Raw genomic sequence first — 19,165 nt, 5'->3', positions numbered from 1 at the left:
ATGTATATGTTGGGCAGTAGGGAGGACAGGCTTAATTCAGAAGCTTTGGGTCTCATTTAGGACAATAGACAAAGAGAAATTAAATTAAATATAGATTGAGTCATAGAAGCCATCCAGCTTATGTTAACCTTTCCTAGTCCAATGTTGGAACATGTGCACTATATAATTTAAATTTATGGTTAACGGAAGGTTTTATAGTAAGATTTCAGTATACTGATATTTGGAACATGCATTTTTTTAACAAGTTATATTTTCATTCCATAATTTTGAGATCCAGATTTCAGTGTGATACATCTGGGTGCTTAAAGAGTTTCATTTGGGGACTGGAGAGAGAACAGGGGTTTGCTTTTGGCCCACCCCAGTTCAATCCCCAGGACCATAAATTGCCCCTCATGCACCATAGGTGCACGCATGGACCATAGGTGGTCCACACACCCCCACCAGTAGTTTCATCTATATAAAGGTATTCTTCCTTTTATTTTGGGAGGGTTTGGGGCCACACCCAGTGATTCTCAGGGTTACTCCTACTGGTGCTGGGGGTCCATATGAGATGCCGGGGATCAAACCCAGGTGGACTGCATTATTGCGAGAGTTATATGCATTATATGCAAGTTATATGCATTATATGCATTATATGCAAGAGCCCTACCCATTGTATTGTCACTCCAGTCCCTGTTTTCCATCTTAAAGCCGTATCACTCTACTACAGACGTGTATGGTCTGAATTAAAGATATTTAAAACCATATTCCCCTACAAGTTGAGGCAGTGCTATTTCTTATATAGCACTTACTGTGTGACAAGAACTTTACCGTGCATTTGACACATGTTAACTGGCCAATTCTCAGTGACCCTATGAAGTAGTAATGTTCTTAAAGAATTTAAGACCCTGGGGCTAGAGCAATAGTACAGTGGGTAGGGCGTTTTCCTTCCACATGGCTGATCTGGGTTCAATTCCCAACATCCCATATGGTCCCCTAAGCACCACCAGGAGTAATTCCTGAGTGCAAAGCCAGGAGTAACCCCTGTATATCACAGGATATGACCCAAAAAGCAAAAAATATATAAGAATTTAAGACCCATGGTGCAACATGCATAGATACCCATCTAATAAATGGCAGAATTTAAATGCAAACATGTTCTTTTAAGATACGTAATTTTATTGCCAGATCATTCTCTATCTTCAGTAGAATATGGGAAAGTAAATCAAATGAATCAGTCATGGTCTGGTTTCTCTGTTTAAGAATGTTACGTGAAGATTCTGAAATTTCCTCATGGCAAATTCTAGTGAATGTAAATGTTTAGCTTTCTTCTTTTCATGCCTGCCACCATATCTGTCCTCCACAAACTCTGCATTTTACCATTTGAGGGACATAGGATCTAATCAATTATTTTAAAATGTAGTGTTTACTTTTTCCTCAGCAAAATAGTTTGTGTCCCTGATAACTTAAACAAGTGTATGTCTTCTATATAAATACATATTTTTCACATCCTTGAAACTTCATAGACTACTTTGTTTTTAAGTGTAAATGTATTTGTCATTAAATCAAGTAACTTCAAGGTTATGAATATTACTTGAAAAATCTACAGAATCCATGTTATAATTTCTTAACAGTTGTTCCAGATTAAACCATAAAAGATAGTTTTACGTGTGACGATGAAAATAGAGGTTTTTGATTTGCAGTCATTAATATCGGTCTTTCATAAAAGGGAGATTAGCCACTGATGGTTTATGTGGATAAATGAAAAGTTTTTATTTTCATTTTCCCAAATGTTTTTAGTCCCAAGTATCCATGATATAAAGATATAAGGTTAGCTTCTGTTAATAGAAATAATGTTCTTTTATCATACATTTTATCTTACATTTAGTCCAAGAGTATAAAGAGCATATCTCTGCTCCATATGCAGTACCATAATTTAGATTAATCCTAAAGCAGTTTCTAGTCTGGCACTATAGGTTCTTCCACTTTCTAGTAAAAATAATGTGCTTTATAGAATTAATGACCATTTCAACTTTAGAGTAAAAATGGTTCAGAAATTAATTTACTGAACCATCTGCAAGAACTTGCTTCATTTAGATCATTTTAGCATAGTTTCATATGTAAAACACTTAATTGTGTAAGTTAAACAGCAACTGGATTTATTATATAATGAGGAAATTAAAGTATCTCCTTTTAAATCTCTTTAATTGCTGAAACCTTTCTATCTTCCAATAAATAAAAATCTCTTGAATAAAACCGCTGTAGACCATTGCAACTCAGATTTTGTGTATTTTATTTTTTAACACCCACAGCTCGGAAAACAAAAAAGAAAATAAAAGGAATTCATCAGGCCGCTACAGGAGTCTCCCAAGAAACTCCGGAAAATCCTGTCAACAAAACAATAGTCCCTGCTACATTACAGCTCACCCCAACTCTGGTGTCTCTGCTGGAGGTCATTGAACCTGAAGTGTTATATTCAGGCTACGACAGTAGTCTTCCGGATAGCACGTGGCGGATCATGACCACGCTCAACATGTTAGGTGGACGGCAAGTGATTGCCGCGGTGAAATGGGCAAAGGCAATACCAGGTAAGGGCCAGAGGAGCAGCTGGTTGTGGTGCGCACCTTTGTCTGTCCAGAGCACGCAGGGGTCAGAGATGTGGCTCAGTGGTAGACTGCTTGCCTGAAGTGTCAGAGACCTCGGGCTCCATCCCAGCACCACAAAACAAAGCAGAAGTCTCTGTCTCGATGGTCCTGAAGCCCCGGTATGTCTTTTTTCTCTTAACCTAGCTTTGGGGATTGACAAGTGGAGTCAGGTTAACTGTGAGAGGGTACATTGTCTATTGTAAAACTTCCGTGGCTCCCTGTCTTTCCAGTTATTACTTGTACATAGGACTTTCATAGAGGATGTCAGAACTGACTAAAAATTCCTATTGGCTTCATTCTTGATGGAAAATTCTAGTCTTTGTGGAAATTGTATTTTGCTTCAACATATTGCATAAATAGTATACATAAAACTGCTAAAAATACTTACAGGTGAGGTGCTGTCAAAAAAGGAATGATTTTTAACTCATTAAATAAAATGATACACATTGAATGTAAATTTTTTACATAAATAATCCTTCATTGAAAGTTGTGAAAGACCATGGGTAAATGTTAGCATCAACTTTTAAGGGGAGGGAAGGGGAAGTAACAAACTTTTGTCCACACAACCAGGGAAAGAATAAAGTAACCTGACCTCCTATGATCTCTGCCATTCAAGGTGGAAGAGGCATGACTATTAGGGATATATTTTTAAAATTTAAATTTACTGAATAATGTCATAAAGCCAGTACACCTGGCTTTTTATTCATATTTAAACAAGCAAAAGGTGGCATTGAAGGCTATTAAAAAGCACTGGGAACTATGGTCTTAACATGTACAAGGAAAACGGCCACAGTTGATGTTACGTTTCCTCTAGTGTTCCTCATAAGATGATCTCTCTAGCCACTAGCATGTGTTCTCATGCTTGCTTTCTTTCTATTCAGGATTCAGGAACTTACACCTGGATGACCAAATGACCCTACTTCAGTACTCCTGGATGTTCCTCATGGCATTTGCCTTAGGGTGGAGATCATATAGACATTCAAGTTCAAACCTGCTGTGTTTTGCTCCGGATCTGATTATTAATGAGTAAGTCATGTGTGAATCACTTTACCTGTATTTATAAGTTTGTTTTTTTTTAATCCAGTTGTTTTCCTGATATTGTTATGACTGATTCATTGGATGATCACAATATCAGGTATCTTGAAACAGTGGAAATTTGAAATAGAGTTAAATAATTTTATCTGTGTTTGACAAAAGCCACGGACTATTACTCGTCCTGGACCATTCTTAATGATGAATATATATGTATGTATATATATACATATATATATATTCAATTGTGATCATTTCTGGGGTGAATGGAGTCTATAACAGAATAACAGATTTACATGGGATCCTTATTACAGAAAAGAAAAGAAGCTTGATAAAACTCATAGTGATCTCATTTTCAGTAGAGATAATTACAGGTGAGGTGGTCGGAAATACTGACTCAGTGATGAATGTTTGAATGGTGAGGATCACTCAGTGTTTATGGCTTAGAAATATGGTGACAAGTACTGCTTCTAAATGGTTAAAAAAATAAAAAGCAGCCAAGATTTTATAAATCAAATATTTTCTTGTCCTCTAGGCCTCTACTTCCACCTGTAAATTAGTTCGAGTGCCCAATCCCCTTTACCTGAGTTTCTAGCCTTCTGCCTCCAGCATAATCTCCATGATCTTGACGTTTTTCTTTCTAAAAACTGTTCTGATCACAGCACATAGATACCTTCAGTTCTCCTCACTGACTCATAGTTCATATTAACCATGATGCCTCAGTTTCCAGAAATCGCCCTCATTTTTGTTCACCTTCACATACTCAGCATGGCCACTGAGGTAGTCCATGCTTCAAACATGACTCTTGCCCATGATGCTCATTATCACAGGTGATATTCCTGCCAGCGTCCTCACTGCTCTCAACCATCATTTTATTGTCATCTACCCACAACTTTATTAGACTGAAAACAGAGAAATCACACATAGTCAGGATCTGAGAAAGTAAAAAATGGAGATTTATATCTTTGTGGGAGAAAAACAGAAGGAGAGATCTTAATTGTGAGTTCCAGATGCTGTTAAGTCTTCAAAAAAAGGTAAAGGTAAAAAGGTAAAGGCCCTCCCGTTGATCGTCGATTTGCTCGAGCGGGCCCAGTAACGTCTCCATTGGAGACTTTGTTGTTACTGTGTCTGGCATATCGAATACTCTCGGTAGCTTGCCAGGCTCTCCAAGAGGGGCGGAGGAATCGAACTCGGGTCGGCGGCCATGTTGGCCGCGTGTAAGGCGAACGCCCTACCCGCTGTGCTATCGCTCCAGCCCTTCAAGCTGGAGAGCCCAGCAAGCTACCGAGAGTATTCGATATGCCAGACACAGTAACAACAAAGTCTCCAATGGAGACGTTACTGGGCCCGCTCGAGCAAATCGACGATCAACGGGAGGGCCTTTACCTTTACCTTCAAAAAAAAAAGCAATGAAATATTAAATGGTTCCATGGTCGTTTATGTAATTCACTGATGCTCAGAACTGAGTGTCATAATAAGGGTACCAGTGATGACTTAAAAACATATCCAGAGTAGTTTTGAAATGAATACGTTTTGAAGAGCAGGATGTTGGAGTAGAAGAGACTTCCTAATGATGAGATAATTGTAAACAGGAGTCTAGGAGATAATAAGAAAACAGGTTTATTTGGGGTATGTTTGTATAAAAGTAACAGAAACCACTGAAATGCATAGCATTGAGCCATGTGGTAAGTGTAAAAAGTTCTGCCTTGGGATATAGGAAGATCAAGTTAGGACTGGATGATATTAGCCCTAGATTTTTAAAAAAATTTTTTATTGAATCACCATGAGATACAGTTACAAAGCTTTCATGATCAGGTTTCAATCATACAATGACCCAGCACCCGTCCCTCCACCAGTGTACATTCCCACCACCAATATCCTGATCCATATCCCTCCGGCCAACACCCCCCCCACCTCCACTTTGCTTCTGTGTCTCTCTCTTTCTCTCTCTCTCTTCTTTTGTAGCTCTTAGATATTGTAAGCATTGTGCAGGAAGCTACAAGTAGTGAGCTAATTCCAGATTCAAGCTACATAGCAATAGAAGGCTAGTAAAAGAGAATTGCCTAAAACAGATATTTTGTGTCTCTATTAGACTTCTTGTTACTGTGTTTGGCATATTGAGAAACTACATTAAAATAAAAACCAGTCTTAAAACTTCAGCCAGGACTGAGCTTTCGAGTTTAAATTTACTATTAGGGTGGTTGTATTTATTTCCAGCACAGTTTTCATTCAGTGATATTTGAGTACTTACCAGGTGCATGGCACTATTTTAGGAGCTTGAGTTATAAGAGTGAGCACAATAGATGCAGCCCCTGCTAACGGTTGATAGGGGGAAATCAAATAAATTTCCAAAATTATTTCAAATGTTTATTACATAACAGTGTGACTGGTGGGGGTAGGGGTTTTATCGCCAGAGAAGGAAATCACTCTCTAAACAGCTGGACAGTAAATAGTACAAAAGGATAAGCCATGTGACATGTAGGGCATTCCACAAAAAAAGGAAGCAAAGGCAGCATCAGAAGTGCCACATCCCTAATTTATGACCAACAGCATACTAGTAGAAAATGAGACCCAAAAAACGGTGCCTTGGATAGTCATCTGTCTTTCCACAACTATAATATAAAGAGTAAGGGTCAGGGACCTTCTTTGTCTTTCTCTTTGCTATTTCAAATAGGGCAGCCAATGATGGCATTTTGTAGGAGGTGTCATTTTAGGGGGGTTTTTTGGTTTTTGTTTTTCTTTTTTGCCTTTTTTGCCTTTTTGGGTCACATCTGGCGATGCAGAGGGGTTGCTCCTGGCTCTGCACACAGGAATCACTCCTGGCGGTGCTCAGGGGACCATATGGGATGCTGGGAATCGAACCCAGGTCAGCCGAGTACAAAGCAACGCCCTGCCCACTATACTATCACCCCAGCCCCAAGGAGATGTCATTTTGAAGGAAGGGGAAGACCAAGGTTCATAGTGAGAAGCAACCGGGACAGTGAGCCTGAGAGACCTTTGCCCTCAGCATGGTCCTGGGTCACCCAGTATGAGAGAAAGAAGTCACTGTAACCTTCAGACCTCATCACAGCTTAACAGAGAGGATGAGAGCCAGGTCAAACTGGTGGCAGGAGTCAGGTGTAAGGTGGTAGATGGAGTAATCCTGAGGATGGTGGTCATAGAGCTGCATCCTAATAGAAACTTCTTATAAGCCAATGTGATTTGATTAATAGACTTAAACCAGTGATAACTTCAAATCTCACAATGTTTATTGCTCACTTCAAAATCCAAGCTCATTTAGAACAATTGTTTACAGTGACTTTCTAAAAACTATGTCAAATCATTTCATTGGGATTATAACTGTGAACAGACCTGTCTAGGAAACACCAGCACAGCAGAGCCCGACATTGCCAAATACATTAGTTTTATTTTAATGATGGGACAAAAAAGAATGCATATTAAGGGATTATTTTTTATTCACTGTTCCAGGACTCAGCTATGGAAAGGTAGATGGCATTCTCGTGTCTATATGATGCGGTGGCCAGACCTCCTCCTTCACACTGTTTCCATACTACTCTTATCTGTGATAAGCAGATTGCGGGTGTTAGAAAGCCTACATACATTCCACTTCCGACCATCTGTGTAACTGTAAAACAACTCTAATGGCTGTCCTTAGGGCAGAATGTTGTAAAAACAATAATTACTGCATGAAACTCCAGAAGAAAAAGAATCCATTCAGAAAAGAAATGCTTAATTCCTACTAGGGGATTAGGAAGAAATGGCCTAAATAAGAAATTGTTAATTTCAGAAGTCATGCAACATTTTGGCAGTAGTCGAGGCAAATGACTGGTCAGAAACTAAAAACAACGGGCCTTGAAGTATTTTAAAAGCCACGAACTGGGGCTGGGTGATGCTCAGAGGGTTGGTGCCCTTTGCACTCAGGATCCCAGCCCCCACATTCATCAAAATAGCCATGAACTGGCCATGTACGTGTTCAGGCTCTTAGTGTCATTCTGAAAGACTGGAAACTTTAAAGATCTACTTGAAAATCATAGTGTTGACATCACGATAATGGCAATTGAGAATTCTTTCGGTCCCTTTAATCCTTCAGGGTAAGTGGCAGCTTCAAGTATAGAAAACTCAGGATTCTGATCCCCTATACAATTCTGAATAGTATCGTTGTATTGAGTCTAAAAAAATACCTTTTGGTTTTTAAATGGGTAAAATCTAAAAATGGTGTGGTCAAACTGGCCATACTTAAATGATATTGTAAAATTAAAATCGGCAGATCTTTGTGAATATCTAAACATTTAAATATATAACATATCACATACACAATAGAAAAATAATTTCTCCAACATATAATTAGACCAGAGATCAAATTTAATCAATAGTTAGGTTTTCCTTTTTTATGTTCATAGAACCATTTTAAATGAATTCTTCTTTAACAAGAACTATTTCTTTCACAGGCAGAGAATGAGTCTACCCTACATGTATGACCAATGTAAACATATGCTGTTTGTTTCCTCTGAGTTACAGAGGCTTCAGGTATCTTATGAAGAATATCTTTGTATGAAAACCTTACTACTTCTCTCTACAGGTTGGTAGATCTATTTATAAAACTCACTTTAAAAATCTAAAAACAAGGTTTAATTGTAATATAGAGCACTGATAATTATCCATGCCTACAACTACTTCCTACTACCATAATTCAGATTTTCATAAATTTAAAAGTATGAGAAAGGCACAGCCAGGACCTAAAAGACTAATAGATGTCATGGGAAAAAATGAGTATTATGAACTGCACAGGTTATCCCAAAATGATTTTCTTTTCTTGGTCAAAGTTAAATAACAAATACTGCTAGAGTGTATCATATATTATGGGAGGAAAATATGCCTGATAATTTAATTAGATGGTAACAGTAAGTATTTGAGCTGGATTATTAGACAATTATGCTATCTTGAAAGTTTTGATACCAGAAAATTTTAAAAAACTTTTCTATTACTATTCTGTACTTTTCGACACCATGCCCGTCACAGTGTAGCCTCCAGCTGTGGGACTCAGTTCTCCTTTATATTGCCTTCAGGCATTTGTTGCGCCCTTTCCTTGTGTCTTTAAGTCCCACATAAGAGCCTACAGTGTCTCTAGCTAACAGAGGCAACCTTAGAAATCTGGAAAGCTTTTGAAAAATGTATCTTGTCTTTCTTAGTGAAAGTGTGGCATTTTCTCTAATAAAAGCAAGACTGTGAACCAGTTGGTACTTTAAGTTAATGGCTTGAATACCTTTTTCTTATAGGAAAAGGAATTCTGCCATTTGTTTGTTTGGGGGCCATACACAGCAGTTTGCAGGGGACTGAGCTGGCATCAGCTGCATACAAGGAATGTACGAGCAGTGTAACTTGCTCTCTGGGCCCCAAATGTGATTTTTTTTAATTGAGCATATGTGTAACTTGTGTGAGGCCCAGAATTTCATCCCTGGAACTGCATGCCCATCATAGAATGTGGCCACTATTTTTCAAAAGTGCAGTACTTTCTCAACCAGAACTTATAGTTTATCACCGATAGACCCAACCTTGCATAGAATGTTCAAAGAAGATCTTCCAATGAAGAGAAAGAATATGGGTCAGCAATGTTTATCTGAAGAAAAAGATGTGGACTAGAGAAAGAGAAAATTTTTCTTTCTTCTAAATTAATCTGCACTGTCCTCCCGTTGTTCTTTGATTTGCTCGAGCGGGCACCTGTAACTTCTCCATTGTGAGACTTGTTACTGTTTTTGGCATATCGAATATATCACGGGGAGCTTGCCAGATTTGCTGTGCAGGCGGAATACTCTCAGTAGCTTGTCAGGCTCTCCGAGAGGGGCGGAAGAATCAAACCTGGGTCGTCTGCGTGCAAGGCAAACCTGCTATGATATGACTCAGGCCCAAATTAACAATTCGTAATTTAATGATAACAATAATGTTGTATGGTTGTAACTTAGATAATACTAAAGAGAATGGAAGGAAAGTATGGGAACTTCTCTGGGTTATGGTTCCTATACAACCTACAAAGTGGAATAGCTATTTGAAAGGATAATTTGAACCTACCAGCAGGTTCTACTGAATCTCTCAAATTCAAGAGCAGGGTGTGGAGCAGTGGTACAGGGAGCTGGGTGCTTGCCTTGTATGGTACCTTACAGGGGTTCACATACAGTGAGCTTTTCATGTCCCCCAAAATAAACTTCTCCTGTGTATCATTGTTTCATGTAACAATGATATTGGAGCTTTAGAGATAAGCAAAACAGCTATGCCGGGACTGGTTTCACTCCTCAGACTTCAGGGTTTCCCAAGCACCACTGGATTGGCCCTGGGGGTTCTCAACTCAGCAGGCCCCTGCAATGCATCGATGGCCTTGTTGACGGACAATATATGGAAACTGCATGTGAGTGAGCAGAATTTGATTTTAAAAAAATAATGCTTTCAATTCACAAAGATGATAACTGGAAATAGAGTGACAAAACATAACAAGTTGCGGGGAACATGGTAAGGAAAAATAATTTAAAAGAAGCATTGGGGAGCGTGTAAATAAGATTTGGAAAAGAGGAAGTTGGTACAAATAAATTCCGATAGATTGTTAAGGAAAATTAAATGATTCAGGGCAAAAAAGATGCAAGACAGAATTTATACAATGTGCAAGCAAGTTGAAAGTCTTAAGCAAAAGACTTGTTACACTATACACCATATATCCCATAGATGACAGACTTTATATACACGACCACATACATTAAATGTACTCAGCTTTACATAGACTCACTTCTAGCTAATCAGTTCTGGCTCTTGGGCAGGGGCAATACTAATCAGGCATTTAATGTACCAGTAAAACTTTCACAGGAGATACGAAGTGGAATTTAACACACAGGCTAGAGTTTACTGAAAGGTGACAAAAAAATAAAGATTTAGATAATGCATTGTAGTTACCAGAAAAATAGTTTTAAATATATGGATGGTCTCCATGTACATCAAAGAAAAAAATTCATGAAACTAGAAATATTTAGACAAATCTTTTAAACAGAGAGAGATTATACCCATACCCTTTCTCACAAATTAATAGATCAAGCAGACCCCCAAAATTTTAAAAACATCAATAAGGATATGGACATATGTTTCATTACTCTTGAGTAAATACCAAAATGTGAGATCATTAGGACATATGGTGAGTGTTTAAATTTTATTTTTAAAGCTGCCAAACTTTTCCAGAATTGCTGTAACATTCACCAGTAATGTACGAGACTTGTATTTGTTCCGCCGCTTCCTTAACATTTGGTATTTTCAAAATCTTTATGTATAGCCATTTCATTATTAAAAATGTTTAGCCTTTCATCTTCATTGCTTCTTTACTAGACTATAAAGCCAGTTACCAAGTAGGTTTTCTTTTACTCAAAGAATTGCTCTTTTATTTTTGGTGGGAGGGACTCCCAAATAATGCTCAGGGATCAGTTCTGGTGATGCTCAGACCCAGAGATTTTGGGGAATCCAAGTTTGGACTCAGCGGGGTTGGGGCATGCACACCACCTATTTTAGTGATCTTCCAGCGCCCATTTTCTTAAGATCTCTCAAAGAACAAAACTTCTGGGCCACACTGTGTATTGCTCAGGGATCACGCCTGCGGGGTTCAGGGGACTATGTGGGGTGCCGGAGATCAAACCTGTGTTGGCCACGTGGAAGGCATGCACCCTGCCCACTCTGCTCTTTCTCTAGTCCCTCTTTAAAAATTTGAAACAGGCAAGTAATGTTCATCTTTTTCTTTTATGGCACATGTTCTGCCTAAATTATTTTAAAATGTTTCTACTGTGTATTTTGTTTGAAAAGTTTTATGCACAGGTATATCATCTCTAATACATCGGTTTTTGTAAGTAAGAGATAAGGATGAAGTTTATTTTTCCCGAATCCCAAATCCATTTGTTCCAGAACTGGTTAATGCTATGGTTTTTTTTCAGGTAAAAAAAAAAAAAGCCTAGAATTGACTTGTTACTCAGTGTGGCTCATCTGACTTGTTCCTATCTTGCCAGTGATCATGAAGTTATTTGCTGCTTATTGATCAGTGCCTGCAATTGTCCATTCTCTGGTTGCAGAGAATTAGGGGCAGGTGGAGTTCAGATGGTATTTCCTCTCCCTGAGGCCAGAAATAGACATAATACCAGTGATTTTTAACATTAAAAAAAAATTGGAGGGAAATATCATCAACCTACATATTGGGATCAATGAAATATTTTTAAGAAATGAATAAGACAGCTCTCGTAATTGTATCATCTACAGTAATATCTGAAATAAACCATTTTTTAACATGGTAGTCTCTTATCACTCCCAGTTAAGGATCTTCATTTTCATTTTATTGGCATTCAGAGGCGTGAAATTTTGTTTAATGGCATCAAAACGTTTTTTGATATGCATGAATCATTTGAACCTTAATCAAAACTCAGTGAAAGAGAAAGCGTGGAAGCAGACTTAGGAGGGGGCATAGTTAATCCCGGGACAGGACTAACAAAATGAAGACTTGTTGCTCCTCACTGCACTACTTTCCTCTGTACTCGCATTTTCTAAAATTTTCAGCAGCAGTGAAGTTTGGGAGACAGTGTTCTTCTCACTGATAAGTATAAAGTTATAGCTCTGGCAAGTCCTGAGATCTAGAAATCTGCCTAAGTTTGTGGGCATTTTGGGGGGTTGGGGGTGTCACTCCTGGCAATGCTTGGGGACCATATGCTGTGCTAGGGATCAAGCCCAGGTCCTCCATGTGCAAGACAAACACCATTCCCACTGTACTATCTCTCTGACCCTTAAGATTGTTTAGCTTTGCTTAAATTTTAACCACTAAATCCTACAGGACTAGAGTTCCTAGGGAGGGGTACTCTTTAAGAAATGTAGCACACCATAATACTATGATCTTTGTAAGATTGTGTAAAGTCATAATCTCTTCACAGTCCCTAACTAATACAGTTTTTTTAATCCTTATTTTGTAACTTACATTCTATGTTTCTAAGTATTGTAAGGAAATGCAGGTATTTGCTCCTCATTGTGTGTGCATTATATTTACTATATAAGAACACGTCTTTTAGAATAGGATCATTCTAAAAGATGATTAGCGTGTATGTTAGCAAGTTACTAACTAAATGCGTTTGCATGATGAAGTTTACATGACTGGTGAACTCTAAGATGTAATTGGTGGAGTAAATCTTATAAAGTCTGCTATCTCTTTACTAGAATTAAACTGAAATGCAGAATGACAGTCACTGCCATTACTCCTTTGGCCTTCAGATTATTGGTCTATGAACTAGGCAGAAAGATCTCGCCACCAGCTCCATTTTATAATAAAAGTGACCGATGTAAGGCTAAATTGCCCAATTCTCTGTTACCCCATGTTGTCTGTTTGCTTTAGTTCTGTGATCCTTTGGAAATGCATTTTAATTGAGGATATTGTGTAGAGAGTGTAAGTCATATGTATCTTATTAAGATTAAATGCCCTGTTTGCATGTATGAAATTCTCTGACTTTGTCTTCATGTTTCAGTTCCTAAAGAAGGCCTGAAGAGCCAAGAGCTGTTTGATGAAATCAGAATGACCTACATCAAAGAGCTCGGGAAAGCCATTGTCAAGAGGGAAGGGAATTCCAGTCAGAACTGGCAGCGTTTCTATCAACTGACAAAACTCTTGGACTCCATGCATGATGTAAGTGTCAGACATAAATCCAAATATAAGAACTTTCACGTGTATAATCGTACACACATAGTTTTCCCTGGTCTGTGGGTTTTGGTCATTATGCATTTTTCCTCAGACCAATGGTGAACTCCTGTTTCACAGCATAATGCTAATACAGAAGTGAATGGTAGTATTTTTTAAAAGATAGTATTACCAGATTTTTGTTCTGGTAGGTGCTGGGGACCAAATTGTACACAGGAGGCTTTTGTTCTAGGCACTGAGTGACATCTTCAATCCCCTTAGAATTGGGGCAGGGGCGTGGGTCACTCCAGTGGAGTTCAAGGGCTTCTACCAACTCCATTCATTCATTCATTCATCATCCTGTTATTCGTCTATTGCCTCGAGCAGGCCCCAGTAACGTCTCTTTCATCCTAGCCCTGAGATTATATTCAAGGCTCTTTAGAGAATGAGACCCATCAATGTTACTGGTATTTGGCATATTTGGTGCGCCACGGGGAGTTTGCCAGACTCTGCCCTGTGGGCAGGCTACATTCGATAGCCTGCCAGTTTGTCCAAAGTAGGAATCAGATAATAAGATGTCATAAAAGGATGTCCTGATACCAACTCCATACTCAAAAATTTCAGGGTTGCTTAGGGAACCATGTGCTGCTGGGGATTGAACCCAGGCCTCCATCCTGCACCCCATCACACTGAGCCTTCTCCCTGGCCCTAGGATTTGGGGGGAGGGGGTGCGGTTAATCCACTCACTTAGAGAATATTCATATTTATTGTGATGCTGCATTTTATCATGAAACAGATTGAGATATTCTACCAAAAGTTTAAGTGCTTGTTTTAACTAAACTTCTACTAGGGAATCGCACTCGAGATAAGTGTATTATAGGCCAGTTTGTTTAAAATGGATTGATGGGAGCTGGAGCAGTAGCGCAGAGGGTAGGGTGTTTGCCTTGCACATGGCCTGCCTGGGTTTGATTCCCAGCATCCCATATGGTCCCTGAGCTCCTGAGCACCGCCAGGAGTAATTCCTGAGTGCAGAGCCAGGAGTAACCCCTGTGCATCTCCGGTTTGACCCAGATAGCAAAAAATAAAATAAAATGGATTGATGTTCTGTGATTTACAGGACTGTTATTTGTGGTTTACCAAGCCCATAATCCAATCCCCACCTCCCTTCCTCAAGGGCCCCCAAACTCACCTGTGTGGCTCAGTTTCCCTATTGTGCTGCCTTTGGCCCTTTGTTGCTCCCTCCTGTAGATGTCACATATGAATGGGCGCATTTTGTATCTGTCCATTTCTTTCTGACTCACTTCACTCAGCACACTACCCTCGAGTTCCATCCATGTTGCCGCAAATTACATGATTTCAGGCCAGTTTTTAAAAGTAAAGAGAGCCAGGGATATGGCTCAAGCATCCTTGTTCATACGCAAGTCCCTGATTTATCCTGTCTCTACGGCCCCTGCAAAGTGGCAGGTATGGATAAAAAGATGAATCTGATGTGCTCACTGACCTGTTTTTAAGCCCAGTCCTACTTTTTTTCTTTTGCAGGTGGTTGAAAATCTCCTTAACTATTGCTTCCAAACATTTTTGGATAAGACCATGAGTGTTGAATTTCCCGAGATGTTAGCCGAGATCATCACCAATCAGATACCAAAATACTCAAGTGGAAATATTAAAAAACTTCTGTTTCATCAAAAGTGACTGCCTTAACCAGAAAGGTTGCCTTAAAGAAAGTTGAATTTATAGCTTTTATTGTACAACCATCAGTTTTGTCCTGTAGCAATTTTGTTGTTTTCCTGTTTTGTTTTGGTCTGGTTCTTGTTTTGTTTTAAATACGCACTACATGTGGTTTATAGAGGGCCAAGACTTGACAACAGAAGCAGTTGAGCCATCACTGGTCAGTGATGGGAGAGTGATAATGGGTGATTCCTGTGGGTTAGATCTGACCCCAGGATCCCCCACTCTCAGAGAAGTAGCACCGAAACCACCAGTGCCCGAAGTCTGTGTGATGAACTTGTTCTGCTCATGCTTTTCACAGTTGGCTGGATAAAATTTTCTTCTAGACTTTTTGGGTGTATTTCCCCCTGTATAGTTAGAGTAGCATTTTTTGATTTATGCATGGAAACCTGAAAAAAGTTTACAAGTGTATGTCAGAAAAGGGAAGTTGTGCCTTTTATAGCTATTACTGTCTGGTTTTAACAGTTTTCCTTTATATTCGGTGAACTACGCTTGCTCATTTTTTTCTTTCATAATTTTTGTATTCGAGTTATTGTACAGCTGTTTTAGATGGGCAGCTAGTTCTTGGCTTTCCTTAAGAAACTCTAAACATTAATCTTCTTTCTGTGTGAAAATGGGTTGGTGCTTCTAACCTGATGGCACTTAGCTGTCAGAAGACCACAAAAATTGACTCAAATCTCCAGTATTCTTGTCAAAAAAATAAAAAGCTCTTATTTGTATATATCTGCTTCAGTGGAAAATTCCATAGGTCATGCACATTAACCAGTATAGAGCACCTAGTCCAGTGACCTTCTGGATAAACTGAGGATGATGGTCGCAAAAGACAAATTGGGGTGGGGGGGATCTACCAAGAGGCACTATTGCACCTAATGCCCTGTTCTAAGCAATGGTTAGATGGCAAGAGAGTTGGTAACTGTCTTGTCGGGACCTTTTGTTGTAGTCTGTGTACAACTCTTGAGAGTCAATAATTCCAGATAAGCAGCTGAAATTTTTCATCCGACGAATTCCTCCCAAACTGTACCCCCCAAATAATTTTAATACATTGAAGTGGCTAGATACCCATTTTCACATCCCCATCTGTCATCAATTGGTCTCTTTTCCTGAAGATACAGGAAAACTCAGCTACTGATTTTTTTGTGATTTAGAACGTATGTCAGACTTCCATGTTTGTAAAACTACACATCCCTATGTGTGCCATAGAGTTTTAACAAGAGTCTTGTGACTTTCTCCTCCTCACTCTTGAGAATTATCCTTTTAAACAAAATAGAAGCTGTAGTAGCCCTTTCTGTGTGCACCTTACCAACTTTCTGTAAACTCAGAACTTACCATATTTACAAAGCCACGAGAAATTTGATTTCTATTAAAAGGTGGCCAAATTATTTGTGTAATAGAAAACTGAAAATCTAATATTAAAAACATGAAACTTCTAATATATTTTTATATTTAGTTATAGTTTCAGATATATATCATATTGGTATTCACTAATCTGGGAAGGGAAGGGCTACTGCAGCTTTACATGCAATTTATTAAAAATGATTGTAAAATAGCTTGTATAGTGTAAAATAAGAATGATTTTTAGATGAGATTGTTTTATCGCAACATGTTATATATTTTTTGTAGGGGTCAAAGAAATGATGGCTAAAGCCTAGGTGATTTCTAGCACGTGTGAGCATTCGGACAGGCAGCTGGGTCTCAGAAAGCAAACAGGTTGGCTCCAGGGAAGAGGGGGAAACAGACGCGTCCTGTGTGTGGTGAAGGTTTGCCAAGGCTTCGTCCCATTCAGATCACGGAGGGGATTATCCTCTGCTGCCCAGAATGCCTCCCCTTCTCTTTCCATCCCAGTCTGTCAGCACAGTTTTCATTTCCTGAATCTCCCCTGGCACTAGAGTGTGAACAGGGGACAAGAGAAAAGATGGCGCTTCCACACTGGCAGGCACCATCTCCTCGTACGGACACTCCGTACAGCCTCTCCAACAGTCTTCAGCAGTTTGGCAATAATGACGCCTAGAGGTACCAGCAATATGTAAATAGTGCAGACTCTCCTAGGTTGCCAATAATACACTAATTCCTTTCTATCCTGCAAGAATTTACCAACAAAAATGAGGACATGTTTTATGTTTTCTTTGGATGCTTTTTTGAATGTTACTTTTTCAGTATTTTTTTGGAGCAGTTATATAGTAACAATGTAATCATTTGCTTTTTGAATGCTCTCTGAAAGGGAATGCTCTTATGTGTAATGGTTTCAGTTGATATCAAAGTATTTTTTAAATGGTTTATAACCCAGCTGGATGTGAAACTTTTGGTGCCTACGAAATACCGCTTGAATATTATCAGTGACAGTGTTAAAATATTACAGAATGTTTTATGGTTAAAACCAGAAAGCACATCAAACATTAATCTTATTTTAGTCCCAACAACTTCAGTTCTCCATAAACAGAGCTGGATTTAAAGAAATTTAAAAATGATGTGCATGTTAACAATTAAAAAGTCAACTGACATTCATATACAACTCTGAGAAGCTGAACATTAAATGGAAGAAGAAGCTATGCCCTTTTAGAATGTGTGGGAATAAAACATTATCTTAATTATGCTTGTGTATAAGTATGGGTTTCAGCAGAATAAAGTTGCGGCTCTCCTTGAAAGCAGCTTCATTGTCTATGTAGGTGGTATCTCACTGTCCCCAAACTAAATTAACTTCGTACTGAGAGTTGGTGACACGTGGGTAACTCACAACAAAGCCTGAGAAATATTTTTAATTACTGATACGAAAAAGGTGACCCAATGATTTAGACCTTGCTGTGATCTCCTATACAATTACTTTTGGAGAATAATGCCCAATTTTTTTTGTAATCTTTTTAACTGCGGGAGAGAGGGGAACCTCCCTACTGGTGGGTGGGGAGGTTGAGGAAAAGACGCCTCAACAGGAAACTGGATCTGGTTGAATATGAAGAGCTTGCTGACCAACATAAAGTTAACTATGTAAATGCATGTCAAAAAGCCAGACATGTGAGAATTGGAGTGCAGGGGTGAGCAGTACAACCTATTCCCATGAAGTCTTTTCTGTTTAAATACCCGAAAACTACATTACCATGAGCACTCTGACCTGTCAGAAAACAAAAACTACCGTGGTCCTCAGTGAGATTTTCACTTAGGCTGATCAACCAAAATTATGTAGCTATAGATGAATGTTGTTATGTGCCTGGTTTGACAGTTGGAAAGGAGAAGGAGGTGAGGAGGACACTTTAAACCACTTTGAATGGAAGTTTCATCATTTTCCAGACTATTAGTCATCTGGTTCACTACGGTTTAGTGACCAGGTTTTGGAAAAGGATTAGCTTCTCTCTAGGAAATACCTGAAAGGATTTTATTTTCTGATGAATAGCTGTATGAAAATACCCTCTTCAAATAACTTGCTTAACTACATATAGATTCAAGTGTGTCAATATTCTATTTTGTATATTAAACAAATGCTATATAATGGGGACAAATCTATATTATACTGTGTATGGCATTATTAAGAAGCTTTTTCATTATTTTTTATCACAGTAATTTTAAAATGTGTAAAAATTAAAACCAGTGACTCCTGTTTAAAAATAAAAGTTGTAGTTTTTTATTCATGCTAAATAATAATCTGTAGTAAGAAAAAAAAAGTCTTTTTACCTACGCAGTGAAATGTCAGACTGTAAAATCTTGTGTGGAAATGTTTAACTTTTATTTTTCATTTAAAATCGCTGTTCTGGTATTACCAAACCACACATTTGTACTGAATTGGCAGTAAATGTTAGTTAGCCATTTACAGCAATGCCAAATATGGAAAAACATCATAATAAAAATCTGCTTTTTCATTATATGACTCCAACATGCTTTTGTAGCACTTAGGTGCTTCTAATCTTTCTTTGTTTCCACTCATTATAATGAAGAGAGTTATCACTTAGGAAACCTAAAACGATAGGATGAATATTTGAATCTCAGTGTTATGGTGTATGCACGCAAATATGGCATAAATTCAGAATGCGATTAACAGTCGAGCCAGATATAAAGATTCTCCATCCAGGCCAAGTCATCTGTCATGGCTGCAGAGTTACTGAAGGAAGAACTCTTGACACTTCAA

At 38.5% G+C, this 19,165-nt stretch overlaps 1 protein-coding gene across 4 annotated transcripts in view; it reads left to right on the top strand.

The window, feature by feature from the left end:
- NR3C1 (nuclear receptor subfamily 3 group C member 1) overlaps positions 1–18,907 on the top strand; it is a 91,582-nt gene extending 72,675 nt beyond the window's left edge. For all 4 annotated transcript variants that reach the window (XM_056124262.1, XM_056124261.1, XM_056124264.1 and 1 more), the window contains exons 5-9: positions 2,292–2,567; positions 3,506–3,650; positions 8,105–8,235; positions 13,178–13,335; positions 14,866–18,907. In XM_056124262.1, the coding sequence (XP_055980237.1) occupies positions 2,292–2,567; positions 3,506–3,650; positions 8,105–8,235; positions 13,178–13,335; positions 14,866–15,018 (863 nt within the window). In that variant the 3' untranslated portion in view covers positions 15,019–18,907. The remainder of the gene's footprint in view (positions 1–2,291; positions 2,568–3,505; positions 3,651–8,104; positions 8,236–13,177; positions 13,336–14,865) is intronic.
- Positions 18,908–19,165: the final 258 nt, after the last annotated feature.

Source organism: Sorex fumeus, unplaced genomic scaffold (genome assembly GCF_029834395.1).
Source record: "Sorex fumeus unplaced genomic scaffold, SorFum_2.1 ptg000051l, whole genome shotgun sequence".
Lineage (NCBI taxonomy): Eukaryota > Metazoa > Chordata > Mammalia > Eulipotyphla > Soricidae > Sorex > Sorex fumeus.
Note: the sequence above shows the minus strand (reverse complement) of the source record. Positions and strands in the feature narration are given on the sequence as shown.